Source organism: Quercus lobata, chromosome 11 (genome assembly GCF_001633185.2).
Source record: "Quercus lobata isolate SW786 chromosome 11, ValleyOak3.0 Primary Assembly, whole genome shotgun sequence".
NCBI lineage: Eukaryota > Viridiplantae > Streptophyta > Magnoliopsida > Fagales > Fagaceae > Quercus > Quercus lobata.
The window spans coordinates 4,264,676-4,285,147 of NC_044914.1; the positions used below are offsets into that span (position 1 = coordinate 4,264,676).

The following is a 20,472-nucleotide window of genomic DNA, read 5'->3' on the forward strand; positions in this document are numbered from 1 at the left end:
GACAGAAAAATTGGGATGGGAATATTTATTTCTTCCTTAATGAAATATAGTAGGTTACGTCCGTCAATGACACCACTGCCTATAATTCTTGCTTCCTACACTCCTATTCATGATTCGGAACTAATTTCCTTTCACTTTTCGGAAACCATACTTGATTTACAAGTAAAAAAAAATCCAAACCTAAGCCTTAAAACAATAATAAAAAAGAAATCTCTCTCTTTCTATTCCTAATCCTATTCGGAAGAGTTCTCCTTACACGTTTTGGAAACAAATTCTTCTCTCTTGCCTTTATATAAACACGCATACTTCAGGCCCTAACAATCAATCTAAAGCTATTCTTCTTCTCACTGCCTTGCCCTCAAAACCAATTCCAAGAAACTCATCGCTGTGTTATTCATCGATCCTCCCCATGGATCAATTTACTCATCATAGACTTCATACCCGCTTTCCACAAACTTATCAATGTTACCCTCTCTCATACTGCAACAAATCCCATCTAGAAAACGGTGGCAGAATCATCATGCCTGCCTCAGCTGTCAGTTTCCTTGCATTCACAGTTTTCAAAAACCCCATGATGTTCAAGTTAACCAACCCTAAAAATGGGGAACTCACGCATTGTGGAGTTGAGGAGTTTGATGCCCCTGAGGGTTTTGTTTTCATGCCAAACTGGATGATGGAGCACTTGGAATTAGAACAACGAGACCGTGTCAATGTCAAAAGCATACATTTGAAGAAAGGAACTTACGTGAAGTTACAACCTCATACTAAGGATTTCTTGGAGATTTCCAACCCTAGAGCCGTTTTGGAAACAACACTGAGGAACTTCTTTTGTTTGACAAAGGGTGATACCATCATGATCATGTATAATGACAAGAATTTTTACATTGATGTGATCGAAACAGCACCGTCTCATGCTATAAGTATTTTTGAGACAGACTGTGAGGTGGACTTTGCTCCACCTTTGGATTTCCAAGAACCAGTAACAACAGTAGTGAAGGATATCATGGCTACGAGGAAAGTTGAGGAGCAAGCAGTAGAGGATGATGTGAAGTTTGAACCTTTTTGTGGCGAAGCAAGGCGCTTGGATGGGAGATTTTCAATGGAGTCGGTTGTATCGGATTGCTCTGCGAGGTTGAAGCAAATTTCTGTAGATGAAGTTAATGAGAAAAGCAAGGCTACTCAGTACTCCAACTTGAGAAGTAAACCAGGAAAGCTAGTCTTTGGTTCTAATAAGGAATTGGAAAAGAACTCTAAAGAAGATGTGGCATTGAAGAAAGGAGATGAAAAGTTCCAACCATTCACCGGTAGGAGTTACAGGCTGACAGACTAGTATTTGTTTTCAAACTTATTAAATTTTTAGTGTTTTTGTTTAAAGGTAATCAACAAAAGTAGAGATAACCAATGAGAAAGACATATAATGTGTGGCTTTTTTCTGTTTTGATTCTAGTATAATATGTAAGTTTGGATGATGAAGCATTGATTTTCAGTCATGGAATCATTGTTTACTAAATGAGAGAATGGATGCTGGATTGCTATTGACTGTTGTGTCACACTATTAATATATTTACTACTAGTCGCTAACCTGTACTATGTACGGGAACCTATCTATTTGTGAAGTAAACTAAAATAATTGTCTAAAATCTTAAATTAATTAAGAAACTACACTATTGCATGATTTGCTCTTGTATGACTTCAATTTGTGTTACAATTTGATGATGAAGTCATTGCTTGAACGTGCAATGACTTGCAAATTTTTTTTTCAGATAGTTTCAGATACTGCAAAAAAATAACTCAAAAATTTAGATATTAAAACTTTTGAAAGACTAAAAAATATTAAAAAACTAGATGATTCACTGCTTAGAAATTATTTAAATAAAACAAAATATATATGACTAAATAATAGAGAAATATAAGAGAAATATGATTTACATTCAAAAGAATAATTTCAATTATTGCAAGCTTTTTAATCTTATAAAAAATGGCTAAACACTACAACAAAATGTATTTTCACTGACGAAAAAATTCGTCACTAAAAGTCCAGTTTTTCATTACAAGGACCTTTAGTGACGAAATTGGACTTTTAGTGACGAAACTCATTTCATCACTATAGCCCCGTCACTAAAAGTCTTTTCGTCACTAAAAGTCCGATTTGATTTTAAAAAAAAAAACTTTTAGCGACGAAAACGTTTCGTCACTAAATGTTTTCCTCACTAAAAACACTATTCAGTGACGAAAATATTTTGTCACTAAAAACACTTTAGTTTACTGAATCATATTTAGTGATGAATAATTTCGTCACTAAAACTATGTTCGGGTACATATAGTGACGAAAATTTTTGTCACTAAAACCATTTCCTACAAAGTTTTGCTATATTTAGTGACGAAATTTTCGTCACTAAAAAAATTTTTTGTTGCTATATTTGTGATGAAAAAATTCATCACTAAAACTTATTTTCTGTTTTTATTTTTTTCATAACTTTGATATTAACTTGTAACCTGTCATTACATTATTAAAACCTCACATTTGAATAACACATTTATTTCAACAACACATTTATAAAAAAAGATCCATACATTCCACAAGTAAAAAATAAAACAAGTATCCAATTCAAACTACTTCCATACAATAATTGTTTGCAATACATACAATAACTCTACCTAAACCCTATTTTAGACCTAACAGAAGATGTCCTCATATGTCTTCAAGTAATGCCAAGAGTAAATCCTCTAAAAGCTACCAATAAGAAATCTGCACAAATTTAAAAACAATACTTCGTTAAAATCGTAAAATAAAAACATTAACTATGCTATAAGAAACATTTCTAACAATGCATTAAGAGTAACCACACCAATAAATTAAAATCACAACTCCTAATGTATAAGTTGTAGAAAGCAAATAAAGTACTAACCAAAAAGTGTTTTAACTTGAAGTTGAACCATCCCCATAAGTAAGAGCATCATCATAACCTTTGCTCTCCAGAAAGTTAAGAATATTCTTTTGGACCTCATCTTGCTTAGTTCGTGCTCTTGGTCCTTAGCTCGCTCATCTTGGACCTCATCTTATTCATGAATGCACAAATCTATATTAATACTTAAACAAATATACATTGCACACATAAATATACACTCCTAATATGAATTTAAACCACCTTGTAATACCATACAAGCCACCAACTTGCCCAACACAACAACCCACCACAATTTCCATCACAAACATCACAAGTATATAAGGTTTTCAAGTATTGAAATCAATTAAAGTACTATTCGTCACATCTAATCAACAAGGTCCATTCACATTTGCAAGAAACTAAAAACACTTCCAATATGTATTTAAACCACCTTATAACACCATGCAAGCCACCCGCTTGCTCCAACACAACATACGACCACAAATCCAATTTCCAACATCACAAGTATAGAGTTTTATAAGTTTTTAATTAGAATTTACTTACTTTGCTCAAGCTAATCTTACAACTTTCAGAAAAAATCCAAAGTTATTGTAAACAATATGTATTTAGCCTACATAAGAAGAGTTAAATTTATAAGTACTTCAATCTTGAAAATGATACAACTACCAGAAACAATAAAAAAGATTGAATTAGCAAACAAATGTTACTTCATAATTGTCAATCCAAAAAGCTTACCAAACACAATATGTTCATATGTTCCTAAGAAACACCATTAAACTTCACAACTGAAACAACAAAAACAACCAAGAAGCAAGAAGACAATATTTTCAACAAATAATAGGTGAAAGGAAAGGGAAAACAAGTTAATAAAAATTGTTTAAATTCTTTTCTTAAGCAAATAAAATTAAAAATAAACAAATATATAATTAAATCTAGATAGATCTTATGGAAATAAAATAAAATATTTCCATCAACAATAACAACATATGTCAATAACAACAACAACAATAATGATCCATCACCACCAATCCCAATCTCTTTCGTTTTCTTCGTGTATAACAATTAATCAAACACCATCTTAAAAATATAAATATAAATATAAAACCAAAAAAAGAAATTAAACAAATTAACCCCAATTCGGTGGCACTAGCCCCTGCACCAAAAAATAACACTCACAAACAGTAGCTGCAACCTAATATGCTAGCAGTTGGAATGCATTCCAAATTTCACATCAATTAATTTTCAAATTCCATAGTTTTTCAACCATTAAACACCATAGCATCTCTTTAAACAAACCTTGAAGAAAACGAAGTAAGGAACCTACAATAGTTTTAAGCTTCAGATATCTTCAGCTTCAACCTACAATAGTTTTACCCAAAATTTCCAAAAAATTAATAAAAGGAGAGTAATTGACAAGCAGAAGGTAAACATTTCAAAAAAAATTAAATAAATAAAAGGATATGAATTGACAAGCAAAAATATGACAATGACGACAAGCCTCATCAACAGATGAATAGCAAGAATTAGCTAAAAAAAAAAAAAAGGCAATGACTTGAAAAAAAATTAGCTTCCAGGGAACCAAAATTAGTGTCAATAGCCCAACCTAAGGAACCATGCGGGGGCTCACCACCTCCTTCCTGCCATGTATAAAAAGCACTTGGTAAAAGAAGTTTCTTAAACATATTAAAAAAAAAAAAAAAACAATTACTTGAAAAAAGAGAGAGCTAAAGACATAAACTTACAGAAACAGGAGTTAGATTCTACCAGAAAATTGAGTGGTTGATATGACCTGCAAGGAAAATAAATCATTACAATGCCCATGAGGAAAATTAAATTGGGTTAAGTTTTGATCATCTAAAGACATGAAAATGCAATAAAAACAAGCAAATTCTTGTACAAAGAGTTTAACTTTTACTCTTTCGCTACAAGAATCAGAAGGATGAAACAAAAGCAAAGCCCCTAGGAAGATTTCATTGCATCAATATCCTAACGATTTTACTTTTGTTTATTAAACTAATTGCATCAATAATTATCAACATCCATTAATAAAAATTCTCAAAAGATATACTCCATTAACAATCTGATTCTCACAAGTCACAACAAAAGCTTCATAAATTCACAACAGTATTATTAAAAACAATTAAATCATCCAAACATATAATAGCATCAAATGAAGCAACCAACACAATATCCTAACATTTCGTAAAGAAATCAAAACAAATAAAAATAAAAATAAAAAAGCGAGAGAGAGAGAGAGAGACCTCCGCCATTGAACTTGATGGCGCTCTGCAACTTAACGACAGAGGAGGAGTCGCCTTTAGCGACGACGTCTTCCAGTGGCAACCTAAAGCATCAAATAGGTAGTCTTCAGATAAATAGAATAGAAAAAATAGAACTCCAACTATGCTAATGATTTTGTTTTTGTTTTTTTGATACCCTAGGGAACCTTTCTAAAGAAGAGTCCTTTGGACCCACCCGTCAAAACCATTCACGAGCTAAGCTATGCTAATGTTAATAGTTCTAATTTATCTGAAACCAATTCAACAATTATAATATAAAGGAAATTCACCTCCCACAAGTAAATATCACCAGATACGCCTCCACCAACAATGTATGTGCCTTCGCGGTTAGCAGCGATTGGCTGTAATGGTTCCGAAGGAAAGCTCTTAACTTCTACTTGAGGCTATACACATAAATAAGACATGTATTTAGTTTGAGCGTTCATTGAGGCATATTGTCGAACAGGTTGTGTGCATAGTTTGAAGCGAAGTGTACCTTGGACTAGGACCAGTAGAGGATGTAGCCAGAGTTGGCGGAGGGATCACGGAGCTGAGAAGAGGCGAGGAAGCGTTGGCCAACGCAAGCGAGGCCATGAGGCGGAGAGACGCAAGTCTTGTAACGGAGTTGCTCCGCGCCGGTATGGACGTCCCAGCAGCCGATGCCGCCGTCGATGGAAGAGGAAGCCACCATTACTTCCATTGCTTGTGGGAGGCGAACGGTCAAGCGAAAGGCGAGATCGACGTCGAGAGGTGGAAGGCGAACGGTCAGGTGGAAGGTGAACGGTCAAGCGAAAGGCGAGATCAACGGCGAGAGGTGGAAGGCAAACGGTCAGGTGGGAGGCGAATGGTCAGGTGGAAGGTGAACGGTCAGGCGAAAGGCGACGGCGACGTCGATACCTGGGTCAGCGAGCTCAAGCGACGGCGGTTCCTGGGTCGGTGAGCTCGCCGATGAAATCGTCGACGCTGACGATACCGTTGACGATGTCGGCAATGCTGACGATACCGTTGACGATGTCGGCGATGCTGACGGTACCGGTGAAATCGTCGACCTCGCCGGTTGAAGTTTTTCTGGTGAGGGAATCGGGTGAGGGAGGGAAATAGAGAAAGAGTGGGAAGTGAAACAAAAAAAGGAGGGGCTGAATCTGATTTAGAATAAAACTTATTGTGACGACTTATGTTTCGTCACTGTTGGCCACCTATAGCGACGAAATTTAGATTCGTCGCTGATAATAATACTGATTTTTATGATTTTGTTTTTAGTGACGACTTATTTTCGTCACTATTTATCATATTCAGTGACGAAATGTGTTTCGTCACTAATAGTGTTATTAGCATCACCTTTAGTGACGAAAGTTTTCGTCACAAAAAACTTAAACTTTTAGTGATGAAATAATTCGTCACTGTAGATGAATTTAGTTTGGTGCTAAAATTTTCGTTTGGCGCCCATAGTTCAACATAACATATAGTGACGAAATCCAATTTTCGTCACTAAATGTTATGATTTTTTTTATAAATAGTGACGAAATATAAATTTCGTCACTATATGGTACTTTTTTGTGACGAAAAAATTTTCCTCACTAAAATTCGTCACTAAAAACACATTTTGTTGTAGTGAAAGAGAGTTTGGTGGTTTATATACGAAAATTACTTTTTAAGAAATACATGAAAAACCATAAAATAAATTTTTTTTTTTTTTTAACAAAGTAGAGGAGAAGAAAATAAAATAAGAAGAGTTCATAACTCTACTCGATTCAAAAAAAAAATTATATATATATATATATATTGGGGTTTGCATTGCTTTTATAGTGTTCATGATTAACCTCGCAAATTTGGAGATAAATTATCAACGCTTGAGTTTGAATTTAAGTTAGATTTGTTAGAAAGATAGAGTTTCACTCCTTATTAAGTTTGGATTAAACAAAAATAATTTTGTTTTAACAAAATGATAACGATGAGTTTGAGTTTAAGTTGGACTTGTTAGAGAGATAGAGTTTCACTTCTTATTAAGTTTGGACTAAACAAAAATAAAAATAAAATGATAATTTTATTTAAATATTGTGCTGACGTGAAAAATTGTGAGAGTTTCAAAGGTTTCGGTTTTATACACACATACAGACACCCACATACATATATATAGATTATTTTTGAATGAAACATCTAATCAATATATATTATATATATAAAAGTACAGACCTCACGCGGAAAGCATAAGGTTTTGCCAACTGGTGCATTCTATGCAAAGAGAATTGAAATATTCTCAAGTGCAACATTAGAGATAAGAACAAATTAACTATTGACATTTTGTTTCATTTGATTCAATATTTTAAGACTTTTCTAATTAACAAATAAATACTTTTTGTATCTTTTTGGTTCAATGTTTCAAGACTTCCATCTCTCATACATATACACAAAACTCATTGCATTTTAATTTACCATTTTCACCTCTTGCACTTCTACCCCTTTATATATACCTACCCATAAACCTTCATGTCATCTCATGTCAAATATACACAGACAAAAAATGATGTCATTTACCTTCAATCTTTTGACGACACCTACCTAACTCTAACATTGTTGTCTCATCCAATCTTAACTCATATGAGTTGGCTACAACTAAGGAAGGGGGGCCTGCATTTTATATTGAATAATAATGACAATTACGATTTTGATGTTAAGGTTAGACTTTGTGGATTTGTGCGTTTTGTAATTGATGTAGTTGATTGTGGGTGTTTGGGATATGTATTTTGTTTTAAAATTAAGGAGAAAGAGAAAGATACATTCTATATCAACTTTTATTTTATAATATTCCAAAGTTTTTTTTTTCAATTTTTTTTTTTATATAAATTTCTTATTATTTCAATTGAATAATTATAATGGATATGTGTGTGCAATTTATAATTGTTGTTTTTTGTGATGAACTCATTTCTAATAAAGTTCTATAACAATTATGCTATAATACATATATAACATTCTCTAAAACCATCTTACATAATACATTACAACATTATCTATGCATCGCACGGGTAACTTACTAGTTAAGTAGAGATGCGGGGCCAAATTTGCCATCTAACACCCATTTTCAAACATATTCATTAGTTAGCATAGTTTCCAAACTTATTGACAAACTAATGTCTCTCTATTAAACTTAAGTTCACTGTAGCAAATCAAGAATCTAATTTTTGAGTTCCTGCTTTGCACAAATTAAAAAAAAAAAAAAAGAAATAGAGGAAAACGAAACCTTCGCCTAAGGAGAAAAACCTCTGCACAAATCCTTCACCTGGAGCCTTCGCCACCCCCGCCACCTGGGTTCAGTCCCAGTCGAGGGATTTGGGTTAGGGAGATGTGGGGGGTTTAGTCCAAGCCTTCACTGCCTGGGTTTCAAGCCGCCGCCTGGAGCCTTCTTTGTTTTTGATCTCTCTGGGTTTGGCTTTGTTGTTGATCGTGTTTCTGTTTTTGATATGGGTTTGGCTTCGTTGTTGATCTTTCGGTTCGACTTCATTATTTTTGTTGATCGTGTTTCTGTTTTTGATCTGGGTTTGGCTTCGTTGGTTCTATTTTTGATTTCTTTGTTTCTTTATGGAACTCGAATCTTAAAGCCTTGAGTTCCACGTGGATAATTTTCCAACTTGAGTCTGTAAGACTCGAATTGTTACAGTAAACTCGAGTTTAATTAAAAGACTCAAGATGTTAGTTTACTAATAAGTTTGGAAACAATGCTAACTAACAAATATGTTTCAAACATGGTGTTATATGGCAAATTTGGCCAGAGATGTGGTATTATCTATATAAAAAAAAAAAAGAAAAAAAGAAAAAAAGGCATAGATTCTTTAATTAGTTGGATAATTGTTCAAGCTTTTCAATTCTTTCACAAGTTGAAGTAACATTTCTAAGGATTATGACAGAACACTACCAAGTTCTCTCTAGATAGTGCTCTACCAACCGCCTTCTTGATAGGGTTAGATAAGCCTTCTTCCAAAATTATTTACATGAATGTGATCTTTATTGAAAAATCATAAAGAGGGCATGTTTATGTTAAAAATAACTTTAATTCAAAATCCACAAAACCAAATGAGCAAAGGATCTTTAACACACTCTAAAGTTACTACCATATATTTGTAACAAAATAAAGGAGTAGACCACACCTGATTAAAGGCTCTCCATGAGAGCAAAAGCAAGAAGCCACCTGATGAGGAGCCATGCTAACGAGAGGAATAAGCTAAAGTTCCTGAAAGGTCAAGAATGGTTGTGTGAGATAGAAAAGAAGGAGAGCTACTACACCTCTTCCTTTGCTTCTCTCTTCATATTCGGGTAAAGCAACCATCAAGATACCAATACAATATGTGTAATATTTATATAAGGGTGTTGAGAGTATCACAATGTTTTGGTTTTAAATTTTTAATGCGCCAAACTCATACCTTAGCAAGTAGAGGGCAGGGACATTTCCATGGTGAGTACTTAAAATGCAAGCCCGTCCCATTAAAGGTTGTGTTTAGCCAAATAAATTACAAAATAATAAATTCATACCATTAAATAATAAGATGCACCAAAATGACCCAATATTAACAATACAAGTTCCAAACCCACGTGTCACAATACAAGTTCCAAACCCACGTGACGCGTGGGAATAAATAATTATTTTGTAATTGTAATATAATATATAATTTGTTCTCCCTAAAAATTAAACAATTGCTATTTAGTTCAATTAGGTCTACTTCAGTCCACTTTGGTCCCATTCGGTCCAATTTGGTCCACTCGGTCAATTTCGGTCCCTTTCAGTTTATTTTGAACAAATTGGGACTTAAATTAATTCTTTTGTAGGTTTCCTTTTCAATTTTAGCTCAAAAATTCATTTTTTTTCCTTAATTTTTGGGTTGAAAAGTATGAGATTTTATTATATCTGGGCTAAACTCTTTAGTTTTGAATTAAAAAATACAAACACTAAATCTTAGAAATTAGAAATATGAGCCCTAAAAATGCAATAAAAATGATAATTATTCAAAAGTATTATTCGGTCCACATCGGTCCTATTCGGTCCACATCGGTCCTATTTGGTCCTATTTGTCCACTGGGTCCTATTTAGTCGACATTGGCCCTATTCGGTCCATTGTGATCCAATTTGGTCCTATTTGTCCTACTCGGTCCACAATGTTCTATTCAGTTCAATTTGGTCCTATTCGGTTCTCCTTGTTCCCATTCGGTCCACTTTGTTCTATTTGGTCCATTTGTGTTCACTTCGGTCCATTTAGACCACTTCGATTCATTTTGGTCCACTTTAGTCTATTTTTATACACTTGCATACAGGGAAAAGACATGTTTAGGTTGAGAGTACCTATTCTAAATCCAAATTTATTTTATATATATATATATATATATATATATCTCAAATTTGTAAAATCTAAAATTTAAAGTATAGCATTTATTGTTGCAATACTTTTGTTGAGCTATATTAACATAGAATTTTAGTCCACTTCAGTCCAACTAAATTTAAGTGAAATCCTTTCTAAATATTAAGGCTGTTAGGACATATGTAAATCATGTTAGGAACATATGTCATTATAAAAATTGGCTAATCCTTTGACAAAACGCACTTTACTTGTAGTTGGATAGATCTAGGATGTGTTTAATACTTCAAGGAACAATGTCTCAAGTTCAAGTGTTAAAGCCAGGCAAGTCTGTCCAAGAATCAAGTGAAGAAGTGCTGGATTTTAAAACTCGATAGCTAATATCTATCGAGGTTTAAAAGACTGTTTAAGCCCTGTTAGGGTACTTTTTTTTTTACACCTAATTTTATTCGAGTACCACTAATAAGTTATTGGGTTTTTCCAAATATTTTTTACTCTATTATTATGTTAATCATGAATGTTTCATATCTCATTATCTAAATTGGGTTATGATATAAAACATCGCAAAAAAACCCAATTCTCATTGGCAATATCAAAACCCAGTTCTCGCTGGCAATATTTAAAAGCCTAAGCTAACTACTTGGCACTATTCTATCAAAAGCCCAAGGCTATTAATACTTGGCAAAATACTATATCATAATTATTTCACTTAAAAGTCCAATGATCAACAATGTTTTAAGTTCTTATAAACCTATTACTACAATATTACAAGCCTATGAAATCTATCTTATAAAACCCATGGTAACCATTTATGTTACGTGACACTATTCATTTTTCTAAAACCCATGGCAAACATACATCAAGCCCATGGAGAATTATGAATTTGTGTTATTAATATAAAAAACCCATGGAAAGTTATGATTTATTTTAAACTCATAATATTTATTTATTTCATACCTTATTATAAACCATGGTAAGTATTTATGTTACGTAACACTATTCATTTTTCCAAAACCCATGGCAAACATATATCAAGCCCATGGAGAATTATGAATTTGTGTTACTAATATATATAAAAGTCCATGGAAAGTTATGATTATTTATTTTGGACCTATGACATTTATTTATTTCAACCATAATATAAACCCATGGAATTTATATAAGAACTAATGGTCACTATTTATCTTACATCACAACATTCATAATATTTATTACCAAAACTCATGGTAATTATTCATCCTACATGTCCATTATGATTGTCTATAGAGAAACTATACAAGTTGTTATTTAAAGCCCATGAAAATCAATACCCAAAATCTATCATAAATATTTCATAAAAGCTCATGGATTCATTTTATTTCTACTAACAACTAAAACCCATGAGGAGTAAAAAACCCATGGCAAAGCATGTCTTTAATGCCCATTTTGTAGGCTCAAGAATCTCATGAAGTAGGGAACAAGCCCAAGCAAAGAAAGGGCCATGTGGCCCAACTAAAAGTGCTAAAATGGAGAAGAGTTCTAGCCCAAAAAGGTCCCCCCAGCAAGAGGCTTGAAAGTGGGCGACTAGCTCTTGTTCATTCCTAACCAAAAAGAGCAACTAGGTACTCATACAAGGGAACCAAGCCTTTGAGAATGGACTAAGGGCAATCCCATCAGTTTTTTGCCACCCCCCGCCTGACGTGAACAGTGCCCAAGGGCTGTCATATCAGCTGAAGTCAAAAGGATGAAAGGACTCCATCATCTTCCTCAAGACTGCACCTCCAGCGAAAGGGGAGCTGAAACCAAACCTCAACAAATTGATGTTATAAATGTTAAAAAAATTCAAGACGTGATTCATGTGCCAAGCCCATGAATCCTAAAGGGGAAAAATTGGGAACATGTGATTTGAAGGGCATAATAGGATCTCTAGCGGAACCCCCTGAAGTGGACTTAGAGTTTGTCACCTGGCTTGAGGTGTTGAATCTTACTTCTTGGGGGACCAAATCTTAGTTTGCAGCATTAGGATTCGTTCTTGATACACGCCATAATCATATTGATTCAGCTCAACCCCATAAATCATAACATTAAATGCAAAGCACTCTAAAATCCCATCATTACCCAAAGAAGCAAGGCAGCCCCTAAAGTGAATCTCTTACTTCTGACCAAAAATTCTCAAGAAGCTTAACCTTGATTCATCACCCCTGAGTAGTCATACATTTTTTGGATTCTTGTCAATTAATGCTTCCCTCAAGCTCCATTATAAAAACATACACACCTCAGCTCACAGGGGGAGGAAGCCTCTCTAAAAATTTCTGTCATTGGCTACACTCTGCAAAAATTCAATCCCTATTTTCTTTCTTTAAGCTTCCCCAAGCTCTCTTGAGCTCACTCACAACCTTTCTCAGCCTATAGTCACCATAACACCAACATTCACCACCTTGCTTACACTTTCCTACTCCATAAACGTCCCATAACTGATCAAGACAGCCACTCCCTCTGAAACCCTTGGTTTGTTTACTACTTTGCTCGTGGTTTAGTTTTCCTCAAGCTCGCCACTCATCATCTTTAGCCCACACTCATCTAATCTCAGATACTCTTTTCCCCTTTACATAACCACAGCTCAAAAATGTCCTCCAACTAGACACAAACAGCCCATTACTCACAAAAAGCTTCAATCTCAGTGTTAATCCCATCTCACTCACTCAAAATAGCCCACATTCACCTCATTCATGCCTTATAATTATACACTCACCAAAATCTTAGTTTAATACTTGCTGCACTGAGTTGGGGATCTTTCTCTCCCTTCATTCCATCCTATTTTTCCTCTTTTATTTCTAACTATGAAGCCTTTAATCATTGTTTATTATTATTATGATGAAGGATATAATGTATTTGTAACAATTGAATTTTTCCCTCACATTGATGTAATGATGGCTGAGAGTACTATACATTCCCCTGACCAAGACACACAAGGACCCCCAAGAGTGAACACTTTCCTAAATTTATTTAATCATTGACTGCTGGACTCTAAGTATAATTTCACCCCTACCGCTGGAGATAATACCGTACCGCTAGAGGACTGATTTGAACTATGACATCGTAAAAAGACTGATAATATAACAAACTAACAACACTAACGTGTTTATTGGGCTTTATTGTTGTCTTCTTGTTAGGGTGCAGCCTCTATCTCTTGCTTGGGCAAACTTACACCACACCGATAGCCTTTGAGCTTTATTTCAAGGGCCCATCGTCGAGTTTCAGCTTGGGTACCCCATATTCTATTTGGGAATATCAAAATTTTCCCCTCAACAAGCCCGATGCTCGACAGATGCTCAATAGATAGGGTATCTATCAAGGTTTAAGAAAATCAAATTTTCAGTTCTGATTTTCATCCAATCCATGTATAGATGTTTGGGCTTTCTTTTCTCACAATCCTAAACATATATAAAGACTGTTTTAAGGGCTGTCACAGTTGATGCACCTCAATGCAAAAGTTTTTCACAAGCATATTGTGAACCGGAGACATATACCCTAGTTCATCTTTCTCTTCAAGAAACTACTGTGTTTATACACCATAGGGTTTTGTAACCAAGGAGGTTCATGATCTTCATCGTGTGATGAACTGAAGAACTTTGTAGCCAACATCTTTCTTAAGTTGGTGTGTAAGTTGTGTACTGGGATCTACACATTGAATTGGTTAGTCACGTACTAGAAGCTGTGCATTGAAAGGAAAAATTGTTACTATAGAACAAGTCCAATTGGGTATTGGGGTAAGGGTTCAACTATAGGTTGGTATAAGGTACTGAGATTCCTTTACTTATAACCGTTTGTTGTGATAATAGTGGATTCTCGGGAGTGGTGACCTCAAAATCACCCGGTGGGTTTTTTGAAGTGTAGGTTTTCCCCATTCGTAAATAAATCATCGTATCAATTTATTTTCCATTGCAGTTTAACTTAGTTGGTGATTTGTTTGTGCTACCACGCTTATTGCATGCTAATTGAATTAATTAATTAACTTGGCTAATTAATTGGTTAATTCATTACAAGGGGTCAATATATTCTTGGCCTATCAAAGGCTATGAATATACAAATCTAATATTTATGGCAGTTACTCGTTTATTTTGACATTATTACTTTTAAATGAATTGCATGGGGGTTGATTATATATTCAAGAAAAAATAATAAAATAAATAAATAAATAAATGTGTGTGTGTGTGTGTGTGTGTGTGTGTAATGATATGCATGAAATATATACAATAAAGTACTCACATATCTACATATTTAGCCTTACTTTTATGTTATTTTGTGACTAATTATATAATATCTTTGTGTTGTAGGTAACAAGGGTTTTACATGCAAAGTGGGGCTAAGCCAATTGAATCAAGCCAACTTACATTCAGCCAGGCATGAATCCAAGAAAACACCAAATCCAAGTCCAATTCGGATTAGGATTCCAGATTGCACATCAGTTAGTATTTTTGGCATAACTTTCGGCTCAGATGTCCAATCGAGATGATTCAAGTTGGGCTGGAACGATAACTTAAAGGGCTACAACTTTGTAGTTTACCAAAAGTCCAAATTCTGACGTTAAATGGGCCAAAATAGTCGGTTAAGTGAAGTCTAAAAATCTGGAATTTTCTCCAAACGGGAATTCAACTTGTAATAGGATTCTTTAACCTATTTAAAGGCTCTTTAGGGCAAAATTCAGGGAGGCTGAGTGCTAGGGCTGAGGGCTGAGGGCTGAATGTGTAGAGAGTTGCAGCTACTTCTTCCATGACAGTTAGTTTTATTTTATTTGTCTAGTTTAATGTTTAGTATTTTATTTTTGTGTTTTCTTTCAATTACTATGAGTAGCTAAATTTATAATTAGGGTTGAGGATGAAACCTTGTTAAGGATTATCAGTTATATTTATGTGATTTGATTTTTCCCACAATAGTTATTCTTTAATGATTTAAATTGTTCTTGCTTCATATCAATTAACTAAGATGAGATTCTAGATACGAGTTCAATCATGTTTTTCTCATGATTTAGGATTTGTCTTAATTAATTGAATGCTTGGTTTATTAATTCTTGATTATAAAATTGGATATCACTTGTGATTTGTCTGTCAATGGATACAATTTATAATTTGATTTTTAGAATTGGATATATCTTGTGATTTGTTTGACTACGGATACAATTGATGATTTGATTTTATACTTAAGAAGCGAAGAAGAACATGCTTTAGATTTTTAAACATAAGTTTTAATGATGATATTTTCCATGATAGCAAGATTGATTTCTAGATTATCATGTAGTGGTTGGGAAAAATTAATGATCATAAATATATGCTGATATGACTTACAAGGCGGATTCCAAAACCTTAATTCCTTTCTCTTGATTGTTTACATCTTTTTCTTGCTTTATATCTTTTGCTTAGTTTAACTATTTGCTTAACTTTATTATTTGTTTAGTATATTTAATTGCAAAAAAAAAACAGTTTTTATTAAACTAGATTAGCAAGTTTTTGGCGCCGTTTCCGGGGACTTGGTTAGGAAAATAAATTAGGTCTTAATTGAATTTTTCCTTCTACTAGTTGTAGTTAATTTTTTTTAAAAATATATATATATATATATATATATATATAAAACAAACAAAAACAAATTTTTTTTTTCTTTTCTTTGTGCTTGGTGTATGAGAACTTGGATACGTAATAAAGAAAATCGTCTTGTTAGTTTTGATTATTCATCCACAATGGGAGAAACTGGAGATGATTCAAAAACTCTTAGGGAGTTGTTCTCACCCATAACCACCAACCCTCCATCTTGCATAGTATTGCCTGCAACCACTGCTGCACATTTTGAGTTGAAACCACAGATAATCCACCTTCTTCCTACTTTTCATGGCTTGGATAGAGAAGATCCTTATATGCATGTGAAGGATTTTCTTGAGATTTGTGCTACTTGTAAGTTTTAGAATTTCACTGATGACTCTGTTCGCTTGCGTTTATTCTCTTTTTCCTTGAAGGATAAGGCAAAAGCATGGCTTAATTCTTTGTCACCTAGATCTATCACTTCATGGGAATTGTTGGTCACAAAATTCCTCTCTAAATTTTTCCCAATGGCCAAGACCAATGCTTTGAGGAGAGAAATTGCAGATTTTTATCAGGATGAACAAGAGAAATTTTATGAGAGTTGGGAGAGATTTAAGGACTTGATCTTAAAGTGTCCCCATCATGGTTTTGAAACATGGAGACTAGTACAATATTTTTATAATGGTTTGATTCAAACAAATCGTAACATGATTGAGTCCATGAATGGTGGTGGATTTTTGAGTCTTGTAGATGATGAGGCATACAAATTTCTTGAGAATTTTTCTGAAAGTTCACAACAATGGGATTTTTCCAATCGTAAAGAGAGATGTGCCCCTGCAATTAAGAAAGGAGGATTGTATGAAGTCAATGAAGATTTAGACATAAAAGCTAGGTTGGACAATCTCACTCGTAAGGTTGAAGCTTTAGCTTTAGGTAGAGGGATGAATTCTGTCAATCAAGTTCAAAGCGAAACATGCTCTATTTGTGCTAGTCCTATGCATACAACACAAATGTGTCCTTCTGCAGCTGGGTACCCTGATTTTTATGCTGAGCAAGCAAATGCATTGAATAATTATGGAAAACCATTTGCTAGTCCATTTTCAGAGACATACAATCCAAATTGGAGGAACCATCCTAATTTCTCATGGAGGCAAAGTCAGCCTCCCACAAATGTAGGTGGACAACAAGTGCATCAACAAAGTCAATTTCGTCCACCTACTCAAGCATATCCTCCATTCCTCAATCAACACCTCAGTTTGTAGCACCACCAAGACAACAACCATCTTTGGAGGAGTCTCTCAAAACTTTCATGCAGTCAACTAGCCAAGCCATTCAAGAGATGAAAAGTTCCACCCATTTGAATACTCAAGCTATTTCAAAGTTGGAAAATCAAGTTGGCCAATTAGCAACCCAAGTTGGAGAAAGGGAAAAAGGAAAGTTTCCTAGTCAACCTATACCTAACCCAAAAGGGCAGTATGCAATTAATGGTTCTTCTAGTTCTACTCATGCACATGAATCTGTTCAGTCTATTACTACCCTTAGGTCTGGTAAGCAAGTTGATAATCAAGTGAAAATACCAGAAGTGGAGGATGATGAAAATATTGTGTTAAAGGAAAAGGGAACTCATAGTTCACAGGATGATCATAGAGAAAAGAAGGGCAACTCAACCTCAATTCCAATTCAGGATCTTAGTTCTCCCCTTGATAGGAGGTTTGTTCCTAAAGCTCCATTCCCTCAAAGTTTAATCAATCCTCAGAAAAGTGCACAATTTGGAGATATTTTAGAGGTTTTTAAGCAAGTGCAAATTAATATTCCATTTCTTGATGCAATTCAGCAAGTTCCTGCTTATGCTAAGTTTCTAAAAGATCTTGTGACAATGAAGAGAAAGACAAATGTCCCTAAAAAGGCATTTTTGACAGAGCAAGTTAGTTCAATCATTCAGAATAAATATCCAGTGAAATGTAAAGACCCTGGATCTCCTACAATTTCATGCAGGATTGGGGATCATCTCATTGAGCGAGCTTTGCTAGATTTGGGGGCAAGTGTGAACCTAATGCCATATTCAGTATACTTACAGCTAGGTTTGGGGGAGTTGAAGCCCACAACCATGACACTTCAATTAGCTAATAGGTCTGTGAAAATCCCTAGAGGTATTATTGAGGATGTGTTGATTAAGGTGGATGCGTTCTATTTTCCTGTTGATTTTGTTGTGTTAGACACTGAGCCTACTCTAAATGCCAGTACACAAATCCATGTCATTTTGGGTCGCCCTTTCTTGGCCACATCCAATGCTTTGATCAATTGTCGAAGTGGTGTGATGAAGATTTCTTTTGGGAATATGACTGTTGAGCTTAATATTTTTGACATAAGTAAGCAAGTACTAGACAATGAGGATATATGTGAGGTTAACATGATTGGGAGCCTAGTCCATGATACTTTCCTACAATCAAGTTGTGAGGATCCCCCAAACGCTTGCTTAACCCATTTTGATTGCAATTTGGATACTGAAAAATCAATTGAGGAGGTCAATGCATTGTTGGATTCTGTTCCTCTCTTAAGTATTGATAGCTGGCAGCCAAAAGTGGTCTGTTTCCCACTTTCTTCATCCCCATTCCCATCTATTGTAGAACCACTAAAGTTGGATGACTTTTGGGAACACCAATTGATAAGTATACTTCAAGAGCACAAGGAAGCTATAGGTTGGAGAATTGCTGATATTAAAGGTATTAGTGCTTCTGTGGTTATGCAAAGAATTCAATTGGAAGACACTGCAAAAGCTTCTCAACATGTTTTTGACCCAGGTAAGTTACAATATCATTGGACTAGTCCATTCATAATATGAATTATTTATCTCCATGATGTTGTTGGGGTTTGTCCTGTTTATCAAGATTGATCTCCAGTTGTGTTAAATCTTTTTGCAAAAAAAAAAAGAAAAAAAAATTATTTTCTGCTTCTAGATTAGACTTTGTGTTTATTTTCTTGTTTAGTTTTATTTTCTTTTGTTCTAGCTGATATGTGACAGAAATTAAAATTTATAACAATCAGCTTGATTAAGGTACGTTTCCTCCTTCTCCTTACCTTACTTTTCCAACTTGAGTTTCTCATGTTGCATATTCATATTTTGCTCTCTTTTCATTCAAGACATATATTTGAGAGTATCATTTTTAACATTGAGGACAATGTTTGGTTTAGGTTTGGGGGGGGTGCATATAGATTTCTATCTTTTTGTTTTGTTTAGTTGTGTTAAAAAAAACAAAAAAAAAAAAAAACAAAAAACTTTTGCCTAGCTTGAGGTTTATGTTTTGAGTTCATTATACTACTGTTGCTTAAAGAATTTCATTGCTTTCATGCTCAATTCATTGCACATGCACATAGCCACTCAAACACAACTTGTTGTTGAAGGATAAAAATGATTAGAAAATCTTGATGATAACAATGTGGAGACTATAACCCCTGTGAGTTTTGAGCCAATCATTATTTTTGGAGGGTTATTTTTTTTTTTCTAATCTTAAAATTCATTTGGAAGTGAGTAACATATTTCCCTTGTTGTAGTCTCATTGTTTTTTTCTTTTGGCCAAGAAAAAAAAAATGATTTTATGCCACACTTGAATCTTTTGAAGTCATTGATATTGAATGAACTATACTAGTCTTCGAGAGATGAGATTAGGCCATTTTTGTCTACTTTGAGCCTTATATGTATTTTTCTTTTTTTTTGATACATTATCGCTAGTCACCCCGTTGAGCCCTTTAATTAGCCTTTCTTTCTTAAAGCCCTTATCCATAGTGTTTCAAGATTGAATTTGATCAATTTGTTTCAATGTGGTGGTTTGGAAGAGACTTCAAAGAAAGAAAGAAAAATTCAAAGAAAAAAAAAGAAAAAGAATTGAAAAGAGAAGAAAAACAGAAGAAGGGAAAAGTGTCAAAAAGAAGAAAATTAAAAAGGTTCTCATCAAATTTTGAGAACTGAAATGTGAGGAAGGAGTACTATTTTGAAGAAGAAGAGTTGAAAAGAAAAAATGCTGAATGAAAATTCCAAAGAGAGTTGACATTCCGACAAATATTGTAACACTTCTTATATTTACCTTCACCCATTTTTATTTCATTCCCTTTACTTTTACCTTACATTACGTCCCAATAAAGTCCTTATTTGATCTTGAAGATTGTGTAGTTCAGATATTGATATGATTGAGAAGAAAAAGGTGTGGTATAAATTCTTTTTGGCATCCTTTCATGAGACTACTTGTTCTTTCTTGATTAAGCGTTTTTCATGTGTTTTATATGTGAGGTATTTGATTTTGCTTACATTATTCCGCTCACATATATTGTTGAGAGTGTTACACCCCATTTCAGAGTGATTTCATTTGTTGAGTGATAACACTAGAAAGATTTG

General features: G+C 34.2%; 2 protein-coding genes, 1 long non-coding RNA gene and 1 other non-coding gene across 8 annotated transcripts; 2 read left to right on the forward strand and 2 right to left on the reverse strand.

Moving 5' to 3' along the window:
* The first annotated feature begins 363 nt into the window (after positions 1-363).
* LOC115966303 (ubiquitin fusion degradation protein 1 homolog) lies at positions 364-1,330 on the forward strand. The gene has a single exon (XM_031085558.1). The coding sequence runs from the start codon at positions 410-412 to the stop codon at positions 1,328-1,330; it is 921 nt and encodes a 306-aa protein (XP_030941418.1). The 5' UTR covers positions 364-409.
* Positions 1,331-2,572: 1,242 nt separating this feature from the next.
* LOC115967990 lies at positions 2,573-6,288 on the reverse strand. 5 transcript variants are annotated; one of them, XR_004086619.1, is made up of 9 exons: positions 5,685-6,288; positions 5,479-5,592; positions 5,171-5,253; positions 4,652-4,698; positions 4,513-4,546; positions 4,234-4,268; positions 3,453-3,519; positions 2,910-3,059; positions 2,573-2,749 (listed from the first exon to the last, which is right to left on the reverse strand). It is a non-coding gene; the product is annotated as an uncharacterized LOC115967990 (long non-coding RNA). The 5 variants fall into 5 exon arrangements; XR_004086621.1 differs by having other exon boundaries at positions 4,206-4,268; XR_004086618.1 differs by lacking the exon at positions 3,453-3,519.
* A 9,955-nt stretch (positions 6,289-16,243) lies between these two features.
* On the forward strand, positions 16,244-19,101 carry LOC115966304. The gene is made up of 4 exons (XM_031085559.1): positions 16,244-16,423; positions 16,517-17,254; positions 17,338-18,883; positions 19,091-19,101. Exons 1-4 carry the CDS (start codon positions 16,244-16,246, stop codon positions 19,099-19,101), a joined length of 2,475 nt encoding a protein of 824 aa, XP_030941419.1.
* LOC115969710 lies at positions 16,623-16,731 on the reverse strand. Its single transcript, XR_004087059.1, has one exon. It is a non-coding gene; the product is annotated as a small nucleolar RNA R71 (small nucleolar RNA).
* Positions 19,102-20,472: the final 1,371 nt, after the last annotated feature.